The sequence below is a fragment of the Nyctereutes procyonoides genome, unplaced genomic scaffold (assembly GCF_905146905.1).
Source record: "Nyctereutes procyonoides isolate TBG_1078 unplaced genomic scaffold, NYPRO_anot_genome, whole genome shotgun sequence".
NCBI classification, from domain to species: Eukaryota; Metazoa; Chordata; class Mammalia; order Carnivora; family Canidae; genus Nyctereutes; species Nyctereutes procyonoides.
Window position 1 is genome coordinate 47573456 of NW_026575020.1, and position 27766 is coordinate 47601221.

The following is a 27766-nucleotide window of genomic DNA, read 5'->3' on the forward strand; positions in this document are numbered from 1 at the left end:
AGGCTCTCTGCTCAGCAGGGAATCTACTTCTCCCACTCTGTGTGCTACTTGCTCTTTCTCTAATAAATAAATAAAATCTTGTTTTTAAAAAAGTTATTGAAAAACTGGGTTTTTTACCACCAAATATCCTTTTTATTTTTCCTCAAAACTTCATGTTTTAAAATATCTGTTATGGGGACGCCTGTTATGGGGTGGCTCAGTGGTTAAGTTTCTGCCTTCAGCCCAGGGCGTGATCCTGGAGACCTGGGATCGAGTCCCACGTCGGGCGCCCTGCATGGAGCCTACTTCTCCCTCTGCCTGTGTCTCTGCCTCTCTCTCTCTCTCTCTCTCTCTCTCATGAATAAATTAAAAATATATATTTTAAAAAGTTAAAAAAAATAAAAATAAAAAGTTTTAAAAATAAAATATTTGTTATGGTAACTTCATAATGAACTCATTTTTCCCACTTTTATTCTTGAAAGACACGTGTGAGTGCCATCAAAGAGTCTAACCAAGTCTATCTTGGTTCTAAACAAGATAATCTGGTTACCACACTGAATTGATCAATTAGAATCCAAAGCCAAAACTTGATGGTTTTTTCAGGTGTTAAATCATTGTCCTACATTCAGTTTCTCATAGGCATTTTGAAATGTTAAAAATTGCTTGTGGGCCCCACTTTGGGAACCATTGACTTAGGTAATCCACGGGAAAAGCTAGCATGGCCAAGAGAAGGAAAGACCCAAAACACTAGTGCTAGTGGTAGTTGCCCTTTGCCTCTGAAATGGATTTTTTCTTTTCTGTGTCAGAAACATTTCATTGTAGATGAGTTTATTTGGTTTTGTGTTGATGGTGATGTTTTCATTGTTCATTTATATCTTTTGTTTTAGGAAGGAAGACTTCAAGAAGTCATTGAAACCCTTCTCTCTTTGGAGAAACAGACCCGTACTGTGAGTAGAGTATAGTGAAAACTTCAATTATCATGAATTTCATTTAACAGTGTTCCATTAACTTGTGTATATTTTCATTTCTACAGGCTTCTGATATGGTGTCTACATCCCGCATCTTAGTTGCAGTAGTGAAAATGTGCTATGAGGCTAAAGAATGGGATTTACTTAATGAAAATATTATGCTTTTGTCAAAAAGACGGAGTCAGTTAAAACAAGTGAGTTCATGACTACATTTGCATTTAAATAAGGACTTTAGAAAACTGTTCTATGAAGCTGTTTTAAATTTACTGTTAAATCAGCATTACATTCTAGACGGTTTTTAAAAATTCTGTCCATATTTTCATGTCAGCTGTTTTTATGAGTTTTTTTCTAGTTTTATATATTTGCATATTTTTACAAAATTGTGCTGAATGTTGGTACAGTTTTTTTCTGTCTCCATCTTGCTCCATGTCTTCATGTTTATTATTTAATTAATTTATTTAAAAAGATTTGAGGAGCACCTGGATGCTCAGTGGTTGAGCATTTGCCTTTGGCTCAGGTCATGATCCCCAGGTCCTGGGACGAGTCCTGCATCGGGTTCCCCATGAGGAGACTGCTTCTCCCTCTGCCTATGTCTCTGCCTCTCTCTCTGTGTCTCTCATGATAGATAAATAAAATCTTTTAAAAATAATAAAAATAAAATAAAAAGATTTGAGAGGGAGAAAGTGGGGGGGGGGAGGATGCACATGTGGAAGAGGAGTTGGGGGGGAGAATTTCAAGCAAATTCCCCTCTGAGCGAGGAGCCTGACGAATCTCACAACCCTGAGATCCTGACCTGAGCTGAATGAAATCAGAAGCCAGTGCTCAACTGACTGAGCCACCTGAGTACCCCCATGTTTATTATTTTAAATTATTGTGTTATAATCCATCAAATTGATAATCTGTAATTTACTTAGTCATGTCTTTTATTAAACATTTAATGTTTATTTTGAGGCCATTTTTCAGACATTATTTTGACTAATTTTGTTTAAAGATTATGTACGTTCTCTTTTGGAGTTTTGGGGAAGCTAAATTTTCTTTACTGTTTTCCCTGTTCTTTTGCTTGAGTTTTTGTTGTTTTTGTTTGGTAAACTCTGCCTAATGTGGGGGTTGAACCTATGGCTGTGACATCAAGAGTCACATGCTCTACTGACTGAGCCATCTAGGCAGCTCTAAATATCTCAAGCAGAATGGGGCACCTAGGTGGCTCAGTTGGTTAGGAGTCTGCCTTTGGCTTAGGTTATGATCTCCAGGTCCTGGGATGGAGTCCTGAGTCAGGCTCCCCGCTCAGCAGAGAGTGTTTCTCCCTCTTCCTCTGCCTCTCCCCAATTCATGCATGCATGTGCTCTCTCTCAAATAAATAAATAAAATCTTAAAAAAAAAAAAAAAGATTCTCTAGCATTTAAACAAATAAAAGCCTGGTTATAGTGGAATAACTTATAAAAAAAAAGTAATTAACGTGGGGACACCTGGCTGACTCAGTCAGGGAGTGTGTGACTCTTGATCTCTGGGTTGTGAATTTGAGCCCCACATTGGGTGTAGTGATTACTTACAAATAAGATCTGAAAAATAAGAAGTTAACAGATTTGAGGCAATCTAGTACATCTGAATGTGCAATTCATTTAAATATGCCTTTTACCGCTCAGTTCTGTGGTTTGAGAGACCATCATAGAGTCAGCTGAGAGACTGGCATAAATGAACCATTGTCTTCCTCTGATTTTCTGAGAAATTAACTTTCCATGGGGCAGTTTAGAAAGGGCAACTTATTTAGGTGTTTCAAGGCAACCTGGGTTAAAATAAACAATATGTGTTTTGTACAGTACTAGGTACTAGTATCATTCAAAGCAGGTATCCAAAAATACAGATTATTAGTAGAGTTATAACATTTGAGAACCAGAAGGGACTGTTTAATTCTGTTTTTGGTTTTTTTTTTTTTTTTTAAGATTTTTTTTTTCATTTGAGAGAGAGACACACACAGAGAACGAGCAGGGGGGAGGAACAGGAGGAGAGGGAGCCCCACCCGCACCCCCCACTGAGCAGAGAGCCTGATGTGGGGCTCCATCCCAGGACCTAGAGAGCATGACCTGAGCCAAAACCAGACACTTAACCTTATCTGAGCCACCCAGGTATCCCCTCTGTTGCTTTTCTTTTCTTTTCTTTTTTAAAGATTTTATTTATTTATTCATGAGAGACACACAGAGAGAGGCAGAGAGAGACACAGGCAGAAGGAGAAGCACGCTTCACACAGGGAGCCCAATGTGGGACTCAGTCCTGGGACTCTAGGATCACATCCTGGGCCAAAGGTAGACGCTTAACTGCTGAGCCACCAAGACGTCCCTCTTTGTTGCTGAGCAACAAATATTTATATGTAAGATTCTTGGAAAGTGAAGAAATGTGCCAGGTAACCTCTAGTTCAGTATAGAATATAAATCACAAGTAATGGTAGTACATCTTTAGCAAGTGCCCTAAGGGTGATTTATTTTTAAAAGTTATACACAGGGGCACCTGGGTAGCTCTGGTTGAGCGTCTGCCTTTGGCTCAGGGCGTGATCCTGGGGTCCTAGAATCGAGTCCTCTATCAGGTTTCCTGCAGGGAGCCTGCTTCTCTTCCCCTGCCTATATCTCTGCCTCTCTCTCTCTCTCTCTCTCTCTCTCTCTCTCTCTCTCTGTCTCTCATTAATAAATAAATTTAAAATCTTAAAAAAAAAAAAAAAAGGCGCACACATAGGGCACCTGAGTGGCTCAGTTGGTTAAGCAGATGACTCCGGATTTCAGCTTGGGTAATGATGTCAGGGTCATGAGATCAAGCCCTGCATCAGGCTCTGTGCTCAGCATGGAGTCTGTTTGTCCCTCTCCCTCTGCTTTTCCCCTTCCTCACTCTCTTTAAGAAATAAATAGGGGCAGCCCAGGTGGCTCAGCGGTTTAGCGCGGCCTTCAGCCCAGGGTGGGATCCTGGAGACCCGGGATCAGGTCCCGCATCAGGCTCCCTGCATGGAGCCTGCTTGTCCCTCTGCCTGTGTCTCTATGCTTCTCTCTCTCTCTCTCTCTCTCTCTCTCTCTCTCTCTCGAATAAATAAATAAATAAAATCTTAAAAAGAAAGAAAAATCTTAAAAAAGAAAAAGAAGTTATATGCCCAGATAGCAATATATAGTAAGTGACAAAAAGTAGTGAGTGGTGCAAGGAGACATGAAAGGAGGAAGAGAAGGTTTTGATTAGGTTTGTTAGGGGAGGCTTCCTGGAGAAAGAGGAGTTTGAACCTTCTCACAACTGGCTAATGGCATGACCACAACTGCAGGGGACTTCCCCTTCCGCAGTGACATACTTTGTCTTCTTAGCTCTGGAAAGTGCTAAGGGACTCAAAATGTGCCTCTCCTTTTCCCATAATTACTTTTTACCTAAAACTTTTCTTTTTTGCTTTATCAGACTTAGAAAGTAATGATTTTCTTAAAATAACCTTTTCTAGATTGCTTAAAATTAATGGTTTCTAATTCACTGTCTGTCACTTGAGCCCAGGGGGTAAGCCTCACTCCAACCATGACTTACCTAATGACTTCTATTTTTTTCAGGTGGCAGCGTGATGTTCACTTACCGTTAGAATATTGATGGGATTGTTTTGTTTTGTTTTTCTTGTACCCCATCTGATTTCTGCTAATGTAGTTTTTGCACGGCTTTTAGAATTACTAAGTTGTATGCTCTTCTAGAAATCATTGTTATAATGAGTGTTAGAGGGATCTTTGGGAGATACAAGGTGTCCCAGAGCCTTACACTTATTGAAAGAGTTATATTTTACAGTAAAAACCTTCACCTTTTGGAACTCTTTTGTCTCTGAACATCCAGTTTTCCAGATAATTAGTAGTTTGACCTGAACTCCATGAATATTCTTTTTCAAGGAAATCTTTGCAAGATACACCGTGGGATTTTTTTTTTTTTTTTAGCTTGATTGAAGTATAATTGACTGCAAGATTCTCTGTTTACTTTTCTGATATCTTAAAATATGTATTTTCTTGATGACAGAGTCCTAATTATTTTTTTAAGAGTCCTAATTATTATTCTCAATGGTTATGATAATTGATTATCGATCAATGTTTAGAATCTATGTATATATTTTTTACAGATTTTATTTACTCATGAGAGACACAGAGAGAGAGGCAGAGACATAGGCAGAGGGAGAAGCAGGCTCATTGCATGGAGCCTGCTTCTGTCTCTCCCTCTCTCTCTCTGCTTATCTGTGTCTCTTATGAATAAATAAATAAAATGTTAAAAAAAAATAAAAGAATCTATATTAGAGGTTGCAGACTACAGGCCGTGGACTAAATCCCACCTGCTAACTTTGTAAATAATGTTTCTGGAACATAGCCATCCATTTGTTATATATTGTCTGGTAGCTTTGTAGTTACAAAGGCAAAGCTGAGGGGATCCCTGGGTGGCTCAGTGGTTTAGCGCCTGCCTTCGGTCCAGGGTGTGATCCTGGAGTCCCTGGATTGAGTCCCACATTGCGCTCCCTGCATGGAGCCTGCTTCTCCCTCTGCCTGTGTCTCTGCCTCTCTCTCTCTCAGTCTGTGTCTCTCATGAATAAATAAATAAAATATTTTTTTAAAAAAAAAGGCAAAGCTGAGGGACGCTTGGGTAGCTCAGTGGTTGAGTGTCTGCCTTTGGCTCAGGGCGTGATCCTGTGGTCCCGGGATCGAGTCCCACATTGGGCTCCCTACATGGGGCCTGCTTCTCCCTCTGCCTGTGTCTCTGCCTCTCTCTTTCTCTTTGTGTCTCTCATGAAGAAGTAAATAAAAAATCTTTTTAAAAAAGTCTCAGATATTAATTTAAAAAAAAAAAAGCAGAGCTGAATACTTGCCACAGAGACCCTGTGGCTCACAAAGTGTAAAATACTTAGAATGTAAATATTTACCAAAATTTATAGAAATATTTTGCTGACCTCTGACCTAGATGATAGAATTAGAGCTAGAGGTAATGTAGTCCAACCCGCTTAAATTATCTATGAGGAACCTGGGCAGGGATACTGTGACCCTTCAATGTCACATTTTATTGAGGGGAATATGGGTGACTATGGCTTTTCCTCCTTACCCAGGGGCTGGAACTGCTTAACCTTCTGCCTCTGCCGCTGACTCTTTTCTTCATTTACACTATCAGCTGACTATGGCTTCATTGTGTTCACAGCCACTGTTGAACTCTTCTTTTTTCTTCCCTTTCATCTTCTACAACCTCTGTGCTTTTTTGCTTGGCTCCAAAAAAAAGCTAGCTAGGAAGCCTTCTAATAGACATCCTCCAACACCCCTTTTGTGTAATCAGTTTGCTGTTTGTAGTGGGGAGGGGTGACGTCTTTCCATCTGAGATTTTCCTAACCTTTTTGCGTTATTTTTTTTTTCAAGTTCTCAGATTTTATTTTATTATTTTTTTTTAAAGATTTTATTTATTTATTTATTCATGATAGTCACAGAGAGAGAGAGAGAGGCAGAGACACAGGCAGAGGGAGAAGCAGGCTCCATGCAGGGAGCCCGACGTGGGATTCGATCCCGGGTCTCCAGGATCGCGCCCTGGGCCAAAGGCAGGCGCCAAACCGCTGCGCCACCCAGGGATCCCCACCTTTTTGCGTTATTAATGGGTGTTTAGTACTTCTTAGCTATCCGAGACATTTTGAATATTTTTTTAAGCAAGCTCTACAGCAAATAAGGGGCTTGAACTCACAACCCTGAATCAGGAATGGCATGCTCTACCAACTGATCCAGCCTGGTCCTCCCTTCCTCTTTTTTAAAGATTTTATTTCATTACTATTATTATTTTATTTATTTATTTATTTATTTTTAGAGAGAGTGGGAGAGTACAAGTGAGGGGGGATGGGATAGTGAGAGAGGAAGAGAGAATCTGAAGGAAGTTCCATGCCCAGTGTGGAGCCCAGCTTGGGGCTTGATCTCATGACCCAGAAATCATGACCTGAGCCAAAATGAAGACTTGGACATTTAACCAACTGAGGCAGGGCTGCCTGGGTGGCTCAGTTGGTTAAGCATATGTCTTCCGCTCAGATTATGATCCCCAGGGTCCTGTGATCAAGCCCTGTGTGGGGATCCCTGCTCAGTGGGATCTCTTCCTCAACCCCTCCCCTTGGCTTGTGCGTGCTCTCACTTTCTCTCAAATAAATAAAATCTCTAAAAAAAAAATAATAACCAACTGAGGCACCCAGGCACCCCTAAAGGTTTTATTATTTTACTTGATTTTATTCCATTTCATTTCTTAAAGATTTTATTTTCTTAAGTAGTCTCTGCAGCCAACATGGGGTTTGAACTCACAACCCTGAGATCTAGAGTTGCTTAGGAATACTAGGTTTGAACATAGCATTTTCTTCAGTGAAATATGTCCTTTTTTTTTTTTTTTTAAAGATTTTATTTATTTATTCATGAGAGACAGAGAGGCAGAGACATAGGCAGAGAGAGAAGCAAGCTCCCCATAGGGAATCAGTCCTCAGACCCCGGGATCATGCCCTGATCCCAAGGCAGATGCTCAACCATTGAGCCACTCAGGCATCCTGAAATACTTCTTTTTAATTGTATGAGGAATGAATCTTACTCATGAATGGTTTTTTAATATTTTAGGCTGTTGCAAAAATGGTTCAACAGTGTTGTACTTATGTTGAGGAAATCACGGACCTTCCAATCAAACTTCGGTTAATTGATACTCTGCGAATGGTAACAGAAGGAAAGGTAAGTTTTCCATTGGCATAACTCAAAGTGGGAAGTCCTGTCTTTTCTATATTCAGAGATACTTATTTATGAAGATGTTATATCTATATATATAGATAGATTTTAAAATGACAAAGTAGATCATCACCTTGATTCAACCATTATCTTTGTATATTTCCTTCTAGTATCTTCCCATATGTAAATGAATATATTTATTTGTGTTTACATATTTTAAAGATTTTTTTTTAAAGATTAGTTTATTTATGATAGACAAGAGAGAGAGAGAGGCCTCTGAGACACAGGCAGAGGGAGAAGCAGGCTCCATGCCAGGAGCCCAACGTGGGACTTGATCCTGGGTCTCCAGGATCGCGCCCTGAGCCAAAAAACCTGAGCGCTAAACCGCTGAGCCACCCAGGGATCCCCAAGATTTTTTTAAGTAATCTCTGCACTTACCATTGGGCTTGAGCTAATGACCTGGAGATCAAGAGTTGCATGCTCTTTCAACTGAGCCAGTCTGGCACCCCCAAATGAAAGTAATTAAATAGCCACAGTCTTGGGATGCCTGGGTGGCTCAGTGGTTGAGCATCTGCCTTTGACCCAGGGCGTGATTCTGGAGTCCCAGGATCGAGTCCCACCTTGGGCTCCGCGAGGGGAGCCTGCTTTTCCCTCTGCCTGTGTCTCTGCCTCTCTGTGTCTCTCATGAATAAATAGATTAAAAAATCTAAAAATAAATAAACAGATATTCATAGTCTTGACACATCCAGATTTTTCTAGGAATTAGGGACCTTACCCCATATTTACATGTAAAATGAATCAAAGATAAAGGTAATTCTTCACCCTGGCCTAGATCTGCTTGAGAAATCTATACTTAGGATAACTAAGGTTTCACTCTACTATTTAAATTAATAGAATATTGGAGTGCCTGGCTGGCTCAGTCAGCAGAGCATGTGATTCTTAATCTTGGAGTTGTGAGTTTGAGTCCCATGTTGGTTGTAAAGCTTATTACTTAAAAAAAAAAAATAATAGAGTATTCATAGTTGCAAGTTTAATTTTACAAATTTCACTGTCTTGCCAGAATGTATTTGTATTTAGTTTGATCTCTTTGTTCTCCTAATCTTCTGTTTCTCTAAAAAAGACAAGTATGAAATGGTGACTAAAGTAAATTATTTTTTTCTAGACAGGTGTTTGTGATCTGAAAATAAAGACTAAGCTTATATTTAACTTAACAGTTCAGTAATTTTTTAAAAGATTTTATTTATTTTTTTAAGATTTTATTTATTTATTCATGAGAGACACACACAGAGATAGTGAGAGAGGCAAAGACATAGGCAGAGGGAGAAGCAGGCTCCATGCAGGGAGCCCGATGCGGAACTCGATCCTGGGACCCCAGGATCATACCCTGGGTTGAAGGCAGGTGCTAAACTGCTGAGCCACCCAGTGATCCCCTATTTATTTATTTTTTAAAGATTTATTTAAGAGAGCATTTGTGGGTGGGGGGCAACAGGGAGAGGAAAAGAGAATCTCAAGCGGACTCCCCACTGTGTGTGGAGCCCAACATGGGACTCAGTCTCATGACCCTGAGATCTTGACCTGAGCTCAAATCAATAGTCAGATGCTCAACTGACTGAGCCACCCAGGCACCCCAAGATTTTATTTTATTTTTTTTTACATAATCTCTACACTCAACGTGGGGCTTTACCCACAACCCTAAGATCAAGAGTTTTATGCTCTACTGATTTAGCCAGCAGCCAGGCACCCTTAGTTCAGTAAATGTTTATTAAACACCTCTGTTGTGCTAGATCCAGAATGAATATGACACTGTTCTTTATCACCTCAAAGAGATGCATCATAAAAATAGTCACTGTGCTGTGTTTGACTCTTGATATTGGCTCAGGTCATGATCTTGGGGTCATGAGATTGAGCTCCAAGTTGAGCTCACCACTTAGCAGGGAATCTGCTTAAGATTCTTTCTCTCTTCCTCTGTCCCCCCACTCTACCCCTGCTCATGCCTGTTCTCTCTCTCTCTTTTTAAGATAAATAAAATCTTTTAAAAAAGAAAAGAAACATATGGGCATTTAGGAATGTAAAAGTAGTTTGTTATTCTTGGAGATTAAGGTTTTCTGGGGTGGATTGGGGAAAAGGGGTTGTTACAGAACAAAGGCTAAAAGGATGAGCAAGCCTAAGCATGATAATTAGTTCTCTAGACTCCATTAGGCTATAGTTAAATTTTTGATCTTTAATTTGTTGGAAAATATAAACTCACTAACATTACTTATAACTGCAAAAAATGCTGGTAGCTTTAACAAGATCAAATATTTTAATTTAATTATTATTACTATTATTCTTTTTTTATATTACTATTATTCTTAAACAACTTCTACACCCAATGTGGGGCTTGAACTCATGACCCCAAGATCAAGAGTTACATGTTCTACCAACTGAGCCAGCCAGGCACCCCTCAAATAATTCTTTTAAGGGCACTGTTCTATTTTCTCTGCTATTTAATATAGCTTAGGATTCTGTTATCCATTAAACACAGTGATTTCATATTTAGGTGCTTGAAGCAAAGCTACAAAATATGAATAATGTTCTTAAAATATATGTGATTGTGAAGGTACCTCAGTGGCTAGGTTGGTTAAGTGTCCAACTCTTGATTTCTGCTCAGGTCATGATCTCAGGGTCATGAAATCAAGCCCTGAGTCAGGCTCTGTGCTAAGTGGGGAATCTGCTCTAGATTTTCTCTCTCCCTCCCCCCCTTCCTCTCCTCCCTGGGCATGCATGAGCATGTGCACCTCCCTTCAAATGAATAAAAATTTTTTTTAATTATGTAATTGTGAAATGTAAAATGTCACACAGTTGTATTTGTACGAAGAGGATAAAGTACACAATAACTGCATGATAAATACCATTAGGCTTACTTGAATAATAGTTCAACTGTATCTTTATTTTTTTTTTTATTTTTTTTCAACTGTATCTTTAAATGTTAACACATTTCTATGGAAATTTTGATAATATAAATTTCTCATATTTGTAGATTTATGTTGAAATTGAACGTGCTCGACTGACTAAGACATTAGCAACTATAAAAGAGCAAAATGGTGACGTGAAAGAGGCAGCCTCCATTTTACAAGAATTACAGGTAAGGAGATGCATTTAGAATGAGAATCTTTATATTTAGTCGGCAGTGTGTCTTATGGAAATAGCTTATTTTGGCATCTTTAAACTTTTTCAAAACTATCAAGATTAAGAGTCAGTGCAGTGGAATATGAGTTTATTCAGGTACCTGAAAATTATGTAATTAGGGTCCTGACTAAATTTAACTGCTAAAAGAATTTTGAAGAAAAGTTAGAATCGATGCATTAGTCTTGATTTTGTGCTATTTGAAAACTTTCATTCTCTTTAGAATTTAAATAGAATTAGTAATTCATGTACTATTTATGCCTTAGGGAATCACTGGTAATCATTGGCTTCGTTCTTAACAAATATTTGATTGGCAGTCAATTTCTAGGCTAAATTGTTTTAACAAAGAAACATTGCCTCATAATTTGCCATGTTTCAGGACAGGTCCCCCCCCCCCCCCCAGGACAGGTTTTTAAGAAAGATCTTAAAATTAGACCGCAAAGAACCAAGAAATCTGAGAAAAACCATAGACTCACCCCCCAAAAAAAGTACCTGAAATACACTCAAAATTTTCCTTGTAATTTTGGCTTATCATGGTTTCCTTATTAAGTTAAATTGCTTATTCTGATTTTTCAGTCATGTACCATTTTTTAGTTAAAGGAAGGGGAAAAATAACACTGAGAAGATTCTGTGTGCTATGCATTGTCTTTTTTTTTTTTTTAATGTCCTGTGTTCTCTGTACACTTTATCTTATTCACTGTTCATGCACAGCACTATTTTTATCCCCATTTTTCTGCCAAGGAAACAAACTCAAAGGGATTAAGTAACGTGCCTTAAGTCATTGCCAAGAAGTGGTAAAGTTTAGACTCATACTAGTTCAATTTAGCTTCAGATGTCTTTTCTTCTTTTTGTTTTTTTTTCTTTTCTTCTTTTTGATTAGAAGATTTTATTTTTTTCTTTCTTTTTGTTTTTTTTTAAGATTTTATTTATTTATTCATGACAGACACAGAGAGAGAGAGAGGCATAGACACAGGCAGAGGGAGAAGCAGGCTCCATGCAGGGAGCCTGAGACATGGAACTCGATCCCAGATCTCCAGGATCATGCCCTGGGCTGAAGGCGGCACTAAACCACTGAGCCACCGGGGCTGCCCAGAAGATTTGATTTGATTTGATTTGATTTATTTTTTTATATTTCATTTTATTATTTTATTTTATTTATTTTATTATTTTATTTTATTTTATTCTTTTATTTTATTTTACTTTATTTTTTTTAATGTTTTTTTTTTTTTAAGATTTATTTATTCACTTATGATAGAGAGAGGCAGAGACACAGGCAGAGGGAGAAGCAGGCTCCATGCCGGGATCCCGACGCGGGATTCAATCCCGGTACTCCAGGATTGCGCCCTGGGCCAAAGGCCCCAAACCGCTGAGCCACCCAGGGATCCCCAGATTTTATTTTTTAGAGCACTTTTAGGTTCACAACCAAGTTGAGTGGCAAGTACAGAGAGTTCCCATATACTCCATTGTCCCCCTCCCAACATGCACATGCATGTATGCGCGTGCACGCACATGCACACACACACACTCTCTCTCTCTCTCTCTCTCTCTCTCCCTCTCTCTCTCCTCTCTCTCCCTCCCCTTCTACCAACATCTCACACCAGAGTGGTACATTAGTTAAAATAGATGAACCTACATTGACATGAGATCACTGAAAGTCAATAGTTTGCATTAAGGTTCACTCTTTGTGTTGTATATTCCACGGATTTTTGACAAATGTACTCATCAATGTAGTATCATATAAAATAGGTTCACTGCCCTAAAAATTCTCTGGTCTACCTGTTCCTCCCTCTTTCCCATCCCAACCCCTGGCAACCACTGATCTTTCTACTGTCTCCATAGTTTTGCCTTCAAACCCTATTTTCAACTAGGATGATTATGCCTCATGATTCAACATCCTCTGAAATAGTCTTGCCAAAAAAAATTCACCTCAATTATGTAAAGCTTCTAGGTTTAACTACCAGTTTACAGGATATGCTAGGGACAGAGGAGCCTATTAAATGATACCACAGGGATGCAATCAGCATAATTTAGACTCTATAAAACTGTAGGATGATTGGCTTGATTTTGTCAACAAATAAATGGCAAGGAAAAAGAGCCCTAAGAAACCTATTTATCAATTGCAAAGTAGGAGCCTCATGTGGATTCTTATTTAATTAAAATAAATGAGATAGATATTGGGGACTGACTAGGTATTTGGTGATAAAAGGAATTTTTAGATTTTTTTTTCAATATTTATCTGTCAGAGACACATACTAAAATATATGTCTAAAATTTACTTCAGGGATCCCTGGGTGGCGCAGCGGTTTGGCGCCTGCCTTTGGCCCAGGGCGCGATCCTGGAGACCCGGGATCGAATCCCACGTCGGGCTCCCGGTGCATGGAGCCTGCTTCTCCCTCTGCCTGTGTCTCTGCCTCTCTCTCTGACTATCATAAATAAATAAATAAATAATGAACCTAATTGAGAGCCCTTTTAAAAAAAAAATAAAAATAAAAAAATAAAATTTACTTCAAAGTAATTGACATGGGGATCCCTGGGAGGCTCAGCGGTGTGGTGCCTGCCTTTGACTCAGGGTGTGATCCTGGAGACCTGGGATCGAGTCCCACATCAGGCTCCCTGCATGTAGCCTGCTTCTACCTCTGCCTGTGTCTCTGCCCCTCTCTCTCTCTCTCTCTGTCTCTCTCTCATGAATAAATAAAATCTTAAAAAAAAAAAAACAAAGTAATTGACACATGGAGAGTGGGTAAAGATTCATAAATGAAACATTGATGGCTCATTGCATAAAGTTTTATTTTCCTTAACAAAAATTACAAAGAAGACAGTGAAATAAAAACCTTTTTTCAGACCTAATAATAATAATGAAATATCCTTCTTTCTGCTTTGCCATTCTACATTTTATAAATTCATTTGCAATGTGTATGCCAAATATTAAATTAAAAATGTTTCTCATAAAAAATGTTTCTCATAGTATTTGATGTAATTGAATTTCTATTTTGCATCTGTTGTGTATTTACTATAACTCTACATTTCTATATCCTTTAGGAGTTATATCAGCCATGTTATTTGAATTTTAAAAAGACTAGCACCTCTTTTTCCTGTAATTTTTTGTTTTGTAAATAGAAAACCTACAAGTGGTATCCTTTCGTGTGTTTAGAACTGTAATTTTTGGGACACGTGGGTGGCTCAGTTGCTTAAGCGTCTGTCTTCAGTTCATGTCATGATCCCAGGGTGTTGGGATCGAGCCCCATGTCAGGCTCCCTGCTCAGTGGGGAATCTGTTTCTCCCTTTCCCTCTGCTCATGTGTGTGCTTGCACATGGGTATGCTTGCACATGGGTATGTGTTCTCGCTGTCTCTCAAATAAATAAATAAAATATTTTTTAAAAGAAGAATTGTAATTTCAAAAAAGAAATTGTAATTTCCTGCTCCCAAGTATGTTAACTAACTAGAATTTAAATTAAAATTTGAAGAAAAGGGATGCCTGGGTGGCTCAGTGGTTGAACATCTGCCTTTGGCCCAAGGCATGATCCTGGAGTCCCACATCAGGCTCCCTGCATGGAGCCTGCTTCTCCCTCTGCCTATGTCTTTGCCTCTCTCTGTGTCTCTCATGAATAAATGAATAAAATCTTTAAACGAATGAATGAATGAATGTAATTTCCTCACTAGCCATGAGGAAAATGCAAATTAAAACCACAAGCGATACCCCTACATGCCTTTTTTTTTTTTGCCTTTTTTTTTTTAAGATTTTATTTATTCATGAGAGACACAGAGAGAGAGAGAGAGAGAGAGGCAGAGACACAGGCAGAGAGAGAAGCAGGCTCCATGCAGGGAGCCTGATGTGGGACTTGATCCCAGGACTCCAGGATCACGCCCCTAGGCCGAAGACAGGCGCTAAACCGCGGAGCCACCCAGGGATCCCCTCCTACATGCCTATTAGAATAGCTAACATTAAAAATATATATACTGTTTATAACCAAGTGCCAGCAGCGCTGCAAAGTGATGAGAACCTTTATCCATTGCTGATAGGAATGCAAAGTGGTGCAGCCGCTGGAAAACAATTTGGCTATTTTTTACAAAGTTAAACATGCTTTACCAAATGACCCAGCAATACCAATTCCTGGTGCCCAAGAGAAATGAAAACTTGAAGTTCACACTCAACCTATCTACTGATGTTCAGAGTAGTTTTGTTCATGATGGGCACAAGATGGAATCATGATAAAAAGGGGGGGGGGCAGGACACAGATTTAAAAAAAAAAATAGAATCCACCCAGATATCCTTCAGGTGAATGGTTAAACTGGTTCATCCACACAATGGAGTACTACTTAGCCATAAAAAGAAATGAACTAGGGACACTGGGTGGCTCAGTCGGTTAAGGGTCTGCCTTCAGCTCAGGTCAGGATCTCAGGGTCATGGGATCAAGGCCCACATCAGGCTTCCCACTCAGCTGGAAGCCTGCTTGTCCCTCTCCCTCTGCCCATTCTCTCACTCATGTGCATGCACACTCTCTTTCTCAAATAAATAAATAAAATCTTTAATAAAAGGAATGAACTATTGATATACATAACAATTTAGATGAATCTTTACTATTCAAAGCATTATGTTGAGTGCAAAAAGACTCGAGATTGCATACTGTGTTTCATATTCATGAAAAACAAATCTATAGTGATGGAGAACAGGTCATTCTGACTGGCAGAAGTATGTGACTCCAAAGGGGCAAATGAGGGACTTAGTTTAGGGGTGATAGACTGTTCTGTATCTTGATTGTGATGGTAGCTAAACAAGTCTGTGCATATGCTTAAATTCACAGAACTTTTTATGTCAGAAGAAAAAATATCCATTTTCCTATATAATTTTTTTTACTGTAATTTCCTGGAGGAAATTAGCTTTTTATATCATCATCAACATTCTCCCAGTATGCAAAAAAGGTTCTTATTGTTTGATAGGTGTGAATATTTTAATACATTTAATTTTGCAATTTTTAGAAATTACCAAATATAAACTTATTTGGGGTCTTACTTTGGCCAGGTGGAAACCTATGGGTCAATGGAAAAGAAAGAGCGAGTGGAGTTTATTTTGGAGCAAATGAGGCTCTGCCTAGCTGTGAAGGATTACATTCGTACACAAATCATCAGCAAGAAAATTAACACCAAATTTTTCCAGGAAGAAAATACAGAGGTAAGCATATCTCTTACTGCAAGTTTACTTTAGATGTGTTTAGAAAAGACCCATAAGCCGCAATTTATTTTATCAACTTTTTTTTCAGAAATTAAAGTTGAAATATTATAACTTAATGATTCAGCTGGATCAACATGAGGGATCCTATTTGTCTATTTGTAAGCACTACAGAGCAATATATGATACTCCCTGTATACAGGCAGAAAGTGAAAAGTGGCAACAGGTAAGAATATTTTCTTATACTTGATATTAATATTTACTAGGAAGAATTTGCGTTTTTTATTTTGAAGTGATTTTTAACTTCAGTAATCATATGCAGTTATATGGTACTGCTTTCTAGTCAGTGTATTGATAGTTTATCTTTACTGACTCAAACGAACTGTGGCAATATTCTAAATTATTTATCACTATCGAAGAATGCAGCCTTACTGTTTAAAGTATGTATAGCAGGGCAATGCCTGGGTAGCTCAGTCGGTTAAGCATCCTACTCTTATTTCAGCTCAGGTCATGATCTCAGGGTCATGAGATCAAGCCTCATATCAGGCTCAACACTCAGCTCCAGATCTGCTTGAGATTCCTTGCCTCTCCCCTTCCTCCTACTTTCTCTCTTTCTCTCCCTCTAAGTAAATAAAATCTTTAAAAAAAAAAAAAAACGTGTAGCAGAAGCATTTGGCTGGCTCAGTTCATAGATCGTGCGATGCTTGATCCTTGGAGGTTTTGAGTTCAAGCCCCATGTTGGGTGTAGATATTACTTTAAAAAAAAATAAAGTAAAATATGTATAGCAGGTCACATGCTAACAAAGGTTACAGGTAGAGACCTAGCATTACTTTGGAAAATTATTTCACAAAACTGTTTCAAATCATTTGTATGTATGTTCCATGTTTGTGCTGCTAACTTGTTACAAGGAGTTTTCCTTTATATATCTCGCTCCAAAAAATGTTAGCCCAGGTAGTAATATAGATTGGCAAAGATTTACTGTAGTTGTTTCATAGAAATTTAATATGACAGGAAGATACTGTAAAAGGCAGCTTGGTAGGATCATTCCCTAAGACTTTTGAGTATAATATCAAACATGAATATAGACAATTCTCTCATGATTTTTTAGTTCCTGCCAGAGTCTCCACTTTGTTTCTAAGCTTGCTTATGATCCACTGTGTTATACAACGTTTTTAGGCTCTGAAAAGTGTTGTCCTCTATGTGATCTTGGCTCCTTTTGACAACGAACAGTCAGATTTGGTTCACCGAATAAGTGGTGACAAGAAGTTAGAAGAAATTCCTAAATACAAGTAAGTACTTTTATAGCTAGTGTAGTACATCTCAGCAGAAACACCATTTGAAGGAAAATTGGTTAACCTAAGTGTACATCTGCTTAATTGGTTGCTGATAGATTGTATTGGCGAATAAAACTAGAGATTATAGAGTAGTGAAATGGTTTTGTCATGCTGCTTTAAAAATTAATGAGACTGGGCACCTGGGTGGCTCAGTGTTGAGCGTCTGCCTTTGACTCAGGTTGTGATCCTGGGGTCCTGGGATTGTGTCCCACATTGGGGTCCCCATGGGGAGTCTGCTTTTCCCTCTGTGTCTCTGCCTCTCTCATGAATAATAAACAAGTTAATTAATTTTTTAAAAAGAAATTAATGAGGTTATAACACACTTCATTCTGAAACCACTTATCAAGGGGCACCTAAGTACCTAAGTCAGTTAAGCATCTGACCCTTGGTCTCAGCTCAGGTCTTGATCTAGGGGTTAGGAGTTTGGGCCTCACATTGGGCTCCACTGGGTGTGAGCTTTCTTTTTAAAAAAAAATAAATAAATAAAATAAAATAAAAAAATAAAAACCTAAAATGGACCACTTGTCAGATAGAAGTTGCATTTCAAGCTCACTTTAGCAGCTTTTGGTTATTAATCATTTGATAAAATTTTAGTAGTTTAGGGCTTAGTGATTTTCAGAAGTCTATACTATATAAAACAGACATACACTTCCTACACACAGTGGGCTTTTAGTTCTTAAAAGCTGTTTTTCTTTTATCTGTCTCATTGGTAAGCTTATGCTAATTATTCCAGAGACTGGCAAATACATTGTGGGAGGGAGCAGAATGTTAAGTAGAGGAATGCTCCATTCAGAACTGCTGTGGAAAAAATGGCAGTAAATAAATAATAATCAACTTATATTTTGTTTCACAAATAAGAACTTACAAGTACGATCTTTGCCAATATTTAAACTTTTGCCGTTATATTACCTTATGTTACGTTTTTCCAGATTTGGAATATTAAGTTTTATACAATTTACAGGGATCTTTTAAAACTCTTTACTACAATGGAGCTCATGCGTTGGTCCACCCTTGTTGAAGACTATGGGATGGAGTTAAGGAAAGGGTCTCTTGAGAGTCCAGCGACTGATGTTTTTGGTTCTACAGAGGAAGGCGAAAGGAGGTGGACAGACTTAAAGAACAGAGTCGTGGAACATGTAAGTGCCGGCCCAGAAGTGAACTGGGGTGATTTCCACCACAAACTTTTAATTTTCAAGTGTGACAGTCAAATGTTTCTTTTGGAGGTTATATCTTTAATTCTTTGCTTTAGGTTTTTTTGTTTTGGAGGTTTTTTTTTTGCTATGCTCAGGGTAATAGTAGTGTAAATTTGTTCTCCCAGTGTTGTTTGTGTATTTCCCAAAATGTATCAGAATTTATCTTATCCCTCTTACTTCCCCCCACCCTATTCCCTTATTTTTGGCTTTTCAGGAAAAACAAAAACAAAAACCCACAATGTTTTAGCATTCTTATTTTGAAGGGACCTCTCAAGAATCCAAAATTTTAAGGGTGCCTGGCTGACTCAGTAAAGCACGTGACTCTTGATCTTGGGGTATCAGTTCAGGCCTCACGTTGGGTGTAGACATTACTTAAAAATAAAATTTAGGGCAGCCCAGGTGGTTCAGCAGTTTAGCGCCGCCTTCGGCCCAGGGCATGATCCTGGAGACCCGGGATCGAGTCCCACATCGGGCTCCCTACATGGACCCTGCTTCTCCCTCTGCCTGTGTCTCTGCCTCTCTCTCTCTCTCTCTCTCTCTCTCTCTCTCTCTCTGTGTCTCTCATGAATAAATAAATAAAATCTTTAAAAAGATAAAATTTAGGGATCCCTGGGTGGCGCAGCAGTTTGGCACCTGCCTTTGGCCCAGGGCACGATCCTGGAGACCCGGGATCGAATCCCACATCGGGCTCCCGGTGCATGGAGCCTGCTTCTCCCTCTGCCTGTGTCTCTGCCTCTCTCTCTCTCTGTAACTATCATAAATTTAAAAAAATAAAAAAAGATAAAATTTATTTTATTTTAATTTTTTAAAAAGATTATTTACTTATTCATAAGAGACACAGAAAGAGAGGCAGAGACACAGGCAGGGGAGGGGAAGCAGGCTCCATGTAAGGAGGCCAGTGTGGGATTCCATCCCAGGAATCTGGGATCAAGCCCTGAACCAAAAGAAGACAGATGCTCAATTGCTGAGCCACCCAGACGTCCCAAAAATAAAATAAAAAAAAAAAAAAAGAATTCAAAATGTTGCAGCATATAGGGACACTTGGGTGGCTCAGTGGTTGAGTGTCTGCATTTGGGTTAGGTCATGATCCACGGGTCCGGGGATCAAGTCCCACTTCTGACGTCCCTCAGGGAGCCTGCTTCTCCCTCTGCCTCTCTCTGTGTGTCTCTCATGAATAAATAAATAAAATCCTTAAAAAAAAAGTTACATCATATAAACCAGAAGGAATTTCTTAAGAATGAGTGGTGGGATGGTTGTGGGTGAAAGTTGCTCTTTCTGGGATCCCTGGGTGGCGCAGCGGTTTGGTGCCTGCCTTCGGCCCAGGGCGTGATCCTGGAGTCCTGGGATCGAATCCCACATCAGGCTCCCTCCATGGAGCCTGCTTCTCTCTCTGCCTGTGTCTCTGCCTCTCTCTCTGTGTGTGTCTCTCATGAATAAATAAATAAAATCTTTAAAAAAAAAAAAGAAAAGAAAAGAAAGTTGCTCTTTCTATCTGCTGCTTGCTTGGTAGTTCTGGGAATGGGTAACAAGTCTTAAACCTGATCTTTGATCTTCTTGGTATCACTATAAATGGAATTATTTCAGCATTCATTCACATAGCAAACATATATGTATTATGAGCTTTCTATGTACCAGGCACTGTACAAATATGCTGGAACATATGGGAAAGTGAGACGTGGTCCCTACCTTCAGACAGCTTAAAAATAAGTCATAGGGAAAGATGGATTTCTTTTTTTTAAGATTTTAAATCCCAAGAAAGATGGATTTATAAGTAAAAGTATTTGGGGCACCTGGGTGGCTTACTGGTTGAGCGTCTGCCTTTTGCTCAGGTCATGATCCCCAGGGTCCTGGAATGGAGTCCCACATCGGGCTTCCGCAGGGAACCTGCTTCTCCCTCTGCCTGTGTCTCTGCCTCTCTCTCTGTGTCTCCCAGAAAAAAATAAATAAAATTTTTTTTAAAAAAAAGTAAACGTATTCTAGATATTAGGGTACAAATATATATCAAATGGAGTGCAGCATAAGTAGAGTTGATTGGTTCTACCTGAAAGGGGGACACCTGGCTGGCTCAATCAGTGGAGCATACTCTTGATCTCAGGGTCCAGGATCAAGACTCTTGATCTTGTGAGTCCAAGCCCCATGTCGGAGGTGGAGATTGCTTAAAATACATACATATGTGTGTGTGTGTGTGTGTGTGTTTTGTTTTGTTTTGTTTTGTTTTTTAGGCTTTCTTTATTTGACAGCACACAACTAAGCAGAGTGGCAGGAAGAGGGAGAAGCAGCTCCCTGTAGAGCAGGGAGCCCGATGAGGGACTTGATCCCAGGATCCAGAGATCATGACCTGAGCCAAAGACAGATGCTTAACCAACCAAGCCACCCAGGCGCCCCAAAAATAAAATCCTAAAAAGAAAAGAAAGGTCAGGCTAGATCTGCAGAAATTGACAGAGGAGGTAAGATTTGTAAGAAGAGTGCCCGGTGAGCGGACAGATGCCGTAGTCTGAGCAGGGGCATGGAGACAACAAACCTGTAGGATGAACAGAAGTGCCTCCAAACACAGGGATCAGTGAAGAAGGAAGTCGGAGATATGGAAAGGGTCTGGAACTTCACAAAGTTTATATACTGCAGTAGTGGAAACTTTGACCTGAGAGGACAGTGACCAGGCTTGCATCTTACAAAGACTCCTCTGGCAGTCAGTGTGGAGAATGCACTTGGGGGAGAGACAGGAATGGAGCTGAGAGTAAGTGAAGGCTCCTGTGGGCTTCTGTCAAGGCAGTAGCTGAGGGATAGATGGGATGGAGTTATTTTTAATAAAGAAAATAAATAGAATTTAGTCGTTGATTAAATTTAAAGGATAAAAAAGGGGTCTAGAATGATTGTGCTGCTTCCTAAGAAGTGTGTTGCTGTGGACCCTGAGAGAGATGGGAGGAGGGACAGCTTCTCCAAACATCGGTTCATTTTCTCTCCCCACTGTTCCCCATTTTTCTTGTGATGCTGCTGTTTTGTTAATAACAAGGAAGAATAAAGGGAGGGAACAGTGGCTCAGTTGGTTAAGCAGCCCACTCTTGATTTTAGCTCAGGTCATGATCTCAGGGTCATGGGATTGTCCAGGCTCCAAGCTCAACAAGGAGTCTACTCAAGATTCTGTCTCCCTTTCCCTCCACCCCTACCCCCCACATTCTTTCTCTAAAATAAATAAAGAATTAAAATAATAATGATAAAGGGAACCACTTCCAGTGTACACTAGGAAATTTAATTTCAAGTTACCTTTCAGTAGTTAAAATGATGATAACATCGTGTTTTGAGATGCTCTCATTTTTTGAATCAGCCTTTTAAACATTTGTGTCGGGCAGCCCAGATGGCTCAGTGGTTTAGCACCACCTTCCGCCCAGGGCCTGATCCTGGACATCCAGGATCGAGTCCCACATCAGGCTCCCTGCATGGAGCTTGCTTCTCCCTCTGCCTGTGTCTCTGCCTCTCTCTCTCTCTGTCTCTCATAAATAAGTAATAAAATCTTTTTTAAAAAATAAAAATAAACATTTGTATCATAATTAGGAAATTTTAATTTTAGATTCTTGGATTTAGCAAAAACATTTTAGTACATTAGTTTTTAACCATTATTTTAGTTAAGATAAGCCTAGGGTTTGACTATATGTATTTTAAAAGAGTTGTGGATAGTATTCAGAGTAACTTACAAAACTGCAGAAACCAAAGTATCTAAATTTTGCTTTGTTACTGAAATTGAGAACCAGCTTCATGCCAGCAGTCAGCTATAGAAAAATAAAAGCTGAGGATCCCTGGGTGGCGCAACGGTTTAGCGCCTGCCTTTGGCCCAGGGCGCGATCCTGGAGAGCCAGGATCGAGTCCCACGTCGGGCTCCCGGTGCATGGAGCCTGTTTCTCCCTCTGCCTGTGTCTCTTCCTCTCTCTCTCTCTCTCTCTCTCTCTCTCTCTCTCTCTCTGTGTGTGTGTGTGTGTGTTACTATCATAAATAAATAAAAATTAAAAAAAAAAGAAAAGAAAAAGAAAAGCTCTGAATTTGACATTTTAACTAAACCTATTTGAATATGAAAACAAATGGGCTTTTAGCCTTACTGACGACTCTTAGGTGTTCTTCATTGCTCTCTGTCCTCTCCCCAGAATATTAGAATAATGGCGAAGTATTACACCAGGATAACAATGAAGAGGATGGCTCAGCTTCTCGATCTGTCTGTTGATGTAAGTAGTTTGAGTTGTTTGTAGCCAGTCATTTTGAATATCAACTGACTTATAAAAATTGAATTAGAAAATCAATTTTGCTTTATTATTTAAGTTAAGGTGACAAAGTTTCCCCAGGCTATCTTGAGTACCCAAAAATAGCCCAAATATCAAGTTTATAGTTACATTACTATTATGTGTCCTAGTTAAAATCTTTACTTAAATATGATAGTTTTACATCATTTCATCTGCAGTTGGGTATGTATTTCTATAACAAATCTGTCTAGAAAAAAAAAAAAAACAAATATGTCTAGGGTCCCAGGAATGAACCATAGAAATAGAAACTGTGAAGGAGACTTCACTACACTTCCCTTGCAGAGGTCCCAGGTCAAGTTAGAGAAATATTGTGTTCAGATCTAGGTTCCTGCTGGTGGAATGTATAACTCACCACAGAGGTAGGGGTTAAGTGAGGTGATCTAGAAGCCATTTCTGTCATGAGACAGTTTATCAGTTTAGCTGAAGAAGGAAGAATTACGGGTGTTAGAGGTAAAAAATTTAATCCTTGGTTGGCTCAATAGCTCCTCTCCTTTCTGGACCAGTGGACCAGAGTCCTTAGAATAAAGTGACTTGTCCTTGGCTATGTAGTTGCCAGTGGCAGAGATTACACATTGTAACCCAGCATTTCTGGAAACAAATTATCTATATGATGTGTTAGGGGGAAACATTGTAGACCAAGAGTGGACCAAGGGGCTGTTGGCAGGAGCAGAACCAGCATTGTTGAGTTTGCAAGGAGGCAGATTCAAACTCTACCCTGATTCTGAGTAGACTTAGAGGCTATTTATCTCCTAGACTCATAGTACACTAAGTGTATTATTACAGGAAGTCAAGAGTTGCTTACTTATGCGTAGTGAATTTTAGCACTGCATATTCTTGGGTGAAGAGTTCAAAAATGCTTTCCTTAAATTTTGTTTATTGTCTGTAATTATCCTATCTTAATCCAATTTTTCATTCTCTCTTGCAGGAGTCAGAAGCTTTTCTTTCAAATCTAGTAGTTAACAAGACCATCTTTGCTAAAGTAGACAGGTTGGCAGGAATTATCAACTTCCAGAGACCCAAGGATCCAAATAATTTATTAAATGACTGGTCTCAGAAACTGAACTCACTGATGTCTCTAGTTAACAAAACTACACACCTCATAGCCAAAGAGGAGATGATACATAACCTACAATAAGGGTCTCAGTGCCCTTAATGCTTTTAGGAAAGAGTTAAAATTGGAAGTCATAAAAGACTGTTATGGTGTATATGTTGGGTTTGTTGTGTTTTTTTTTTTTTCTATTCCCAGCTCCTTTGTCTAAAATTTAAGATAGTGAATATGTTTAAGGCCCCTTTCAACCCTTCAGTTCCCTGATTTTATCGTTAACTTTGCATTTGCAATTGGTGCAAAAAAAATTTCTATTTCTGTTGTCTATGAACTCAAACAATTGTGTCATAACTTACCCAAATGTGTTTTTCTATCATTTGAAAACTTTTTAGCTATTATTTGTTCTCATTCAGCTAACAACCATAATTATCATAATAAAAGCAGTATATGCACATTGACTTTCTATAGTTACCTGTGTTTCTGAACATTTTGTGGGATAGTGATTTAACTATTTTTTAAATAAAAGAAATTCTGTTGTAAAGCTATCAATTATGTAGTAGAATTTTAAAAATGACATAGGACATAGAATATTTGGGATAGAGTTGTGATTTGTGAAGAATTTGTATTTTAGTATTGTGGCAGAAAGCCTCTAGACTGAGTATGTATAGAGTTAGAGTGATCTGGTAGGCTGAAGACTTAATATAGACATAATTGTTTTTTCCCTCTGAGTCAAACTGGTTTCAATCACAGTAGCTTGATTATTTTCATTCCCTTTCTCTGACTTGACCAGTTGTTAAACAAAATGAAATGACATTGTGTTGATTTAACACACAATTTAACACACACAGTCATTTTTAAAAGATTTCTTTGTGACTTTCACTTATAGATCTAATTATATCAATGTTCCAAATTCATTCCCTCTTTATAGGAACTTTAGTTCCATTATATGGACACTGGATTACAACCTAAAATGCTTTAAAAAAAATGACAACAAAAAGACTCAGTCACCCTCTTAGCAAATGGCATAGTATTGGTTTTTTTTTTATAACAAGTTTTACTATCAAACATCTGAGATCAATTAATAGCAAATTTTTGAAGTTTTTAAAAATGTGATTTATTTCAAGGAAAACTGAAGGTTATTTAAAATGATGTTTAAACAATGAAAGTATGAGGTCTACTTTTTTAAAAAATCCAAATGAAGGGATGGGAGAAAAAAGACATTCTGGAAATAGCATTTTTCATAATTCATTTTCATTTAGTGGTCACTAAATTGTCCTAGTCTGTGATCCCATGGCTGAGGACACTTGTGGGACCTCTGCTATTTATGTTGAGTCATTGTGAGTAATAACCTAGTATTAAATCTAATTCTATTATTTGGAAATTTAATGTATTGGTCACATTAATAACATAAACATCTGCTACCACTTATCTTTAAAAATCTAACCAAAAATATGGCAAGAAACATCAGAAGTTCACACCAGCAATAGGAATATGGTTTAAATTTTCTTCTGAGTGAAAAGGATAGAAAATGAAATCATCTTGTATTGTTAATTTGTAAATCAAGTTGGAGCTAATTTGAATCTAGCTTCTCATTAACTTGCTAACTCATTATCCCTGTACTTGCCAAACCTGGCTATTTGGCCAAATACTTGATTGTTGTAAAGATCTCAAATGATCCTCTTCTTTGGTCTTTATTTAACATGCTTGCCCTCAAACTAAGCTCTTTGTTCTGAGTTGGTGCCATTTGTAACTGAATCCCATTTGATTTAACTGCCTATCCAGTTGGTTTTTTTCTCCTCCGAGCAAACTTAAATTTCGTAGTGTTACAAAGAAGAATCCGTTAACACAGGGCAATAAAATATTTGAGATGTTCGAAAGCCAAATCCTGGCTTCCATTTCAGACCTAAAGCTGACTATTCATGAAAAGGATAGAACCACTTTGCTTTAAATATGGGAAAGATAATACTTGACTCATTTTCACTTTCATTAGGTTACTAACTAGCAGAGAGATGATAAGCCACTGTTTTTTGTTTTCATTTTTTAAATGAAACGTTTTTTACCCTTTTATTTTTATATAATTTATGTTTTTATTTTAGAGTTCAATAGCTGTTTCTGTAATTAACCCTAATTTCCATATGCTTACTGAATCATTGAAAAACTAATCTTTAAAATTCTAACTGTTCCATTATCTTATAAGTGTTACATGTATGATACAAGTACATATTTTTCATTGTTTCCAGCTCCTGGATATAGCTGCAATAAAAGCTCTAATTTGTGGGTGTGTAAAAACCTGGAGAATAAACTCATACTTTTAAAGATCACTTTTTTTTTTTTTTCAGTTCTCTTGCTGTTTAAAACAAAAAGCTGTAGGTTTTTCATTCTTTCAGAATCATGCTCTCTCCATAAACCTGTTAAATGGTGGGAAGACATTGTGCATGTGTTTTTCAAAAAACCAACTGGTTGGCTTTTTTCCCCCCTGAATTCTTTGGTGACAGGCTGTGCTTTATTGTGCCCTTGACCAATGGTTGTCCAGCATAGCCCACATCAGAATCCCAGGCAGGGCTTGCTACAACAGATGGTTGGGCCCCACCTCCAGAGTTTCTGATCCAGGTCTGGGGTAGGGCCCAAGAATTTTCTTTTTTTCTTCTTTCTTTCTTTCTTTCTTTCTTTCTTTCTTTCTTTCTTTCTTTCTTTCTTTCTTTCCTTCTTTCCTTCTTTCCTTCTTTCTTTCTTTCTTTCAGAATTTTCATTTCTAGCAAGTCCTTGGGGGTTGCAGATGTTGCTAAAAGTACGGAGTGGACACAAACAAAAGTACAGTTAGGATTATGCTCCAGTGTGATGCTTATCCTATGCTAGTTTCCCAGTTGAGTGATCTGAGGTCTGGTTTTATCTTGCTTGATGACGTGTAGAGAAGCATTCTTGCTTTCTGAGTGGATGCAAAGCAAGGTGCCTCAGTTTTTACCATGTTGAAAGAATTGAAGATGGGAAAGTCTTAGCATCTTGCTTTTTCTCTATAAGATTGGAAACCATGTTTTTCTTGGTATCCATCATTTCTGTTACATAGTAGAAATTTATTTTTTTTATAAATTAATTTTTATTGGTGTTCAATTTACCAACATACAGAATAACACCCAGTGCTCATCCCGTCAAGTGTCCCCCTCCGTGCCCGTCACCCATTCACCCCCACCCCCCGCCCTCCTCCCCTTCCACCACCCCTAGTTCATTTCCCAGAGTTAGAAGTCTTTATGTTCTGTGTCCCTTTCTGATATCTCCCACACATTTCTTCTCCCTTCCCTTATATTCCCCTTCACTATTATTCATATTCCCCAAATGAGTGAGAACATACACTGTTTGTCCTTCTCCGATTGACTTACTTCACTCAGCATAATACCCTCCAGTTCCATCCACGTTGAAGCAAATGGTGGGTATTTGTCGTTTCTAATGGCTGAGTAATATTCCATTGTATACATAAACCACATCTTCTTTATCCATTCATCTTTCGATGGGCACCGAGGCTCCTTCCACAGTTTGGCTATTGTGGACATGGCTGCTAGAAACATCGGGGTGCAGGTGCCCCGGCGTTTCATTGCACATAGTAGAAATTTAAATGCTTGTTGAGTTAAATTGTTTCTTAACCAATTAATTTTTTAAAATGCTTCCTTATACCTTCCTGGGATTATGTTTTGATCCTCACTTCCAACTTTTTGTTACCTCATCAGGGTTCAAGTCAGTGGCATTAATTACATTCACAATGTACAACCATCAGGGACGCCTGGGAGGCTCAGTGGTTGAGCGGTCTGCCTTTGGCTCAGGGCCTGATCCCAGAGACCCAGGATCGAGTTCCACATCAGTCTCCTTGCATGGAACCTGCTTCTCCTCCCTTTGCCTATGTCTCTGCCTCTCTCTGTCTCTCATGAATAAGATAT

At 38.7% G+C, this 27766-nt stretch overlaps 1 protein-coding gene across 1 annotated transcript in view; it reads left to right on the forward strand.

The window, feature by feature from the left end:
• The window catches only part of PSMD12 (proteasome 26S subunit, non-ATPase 12), a 35364-nt gene extending 9203 nt beyond the window's left edge, over positions 1-26161 (forward strand). The window contains exons 2-11 of the mRNA XM_055334339.1: positions 867-926; positions 1013-1141; positions 7547-7654; positions 10668-10772; positions 15835-15984; positions 16073-16207; positions 17159-17271; positions 18278-18452; positions 22643-22720; positions 23721-26161. Coding sequence (XP_055190314.1) covers positions 867-926; positions 1013-1141; positions 7547-7654; positions 10668-10772; positions 15835-15984; positions 16073-16207; positions 17159-17271; positions 18278-18452; positions 22643-22720; positions 23721-23930 — 1263 coding nt within the window. The 3' untranslated portion in view covers positions 23931-26161. The remainder of the gene's footprint in view (positions 1-866; positions 927-1012; positions 1142-7546; positions 7655-10667; positions 10773-15834; positions 15985-16072; positions 16208-17158; positions 17272-18277; positions 18453-22642; positions 22721-23720) is intronic.
• The last annotated feature ends 1605 nt before the right edge of the window (positions 26162-27766 follow it).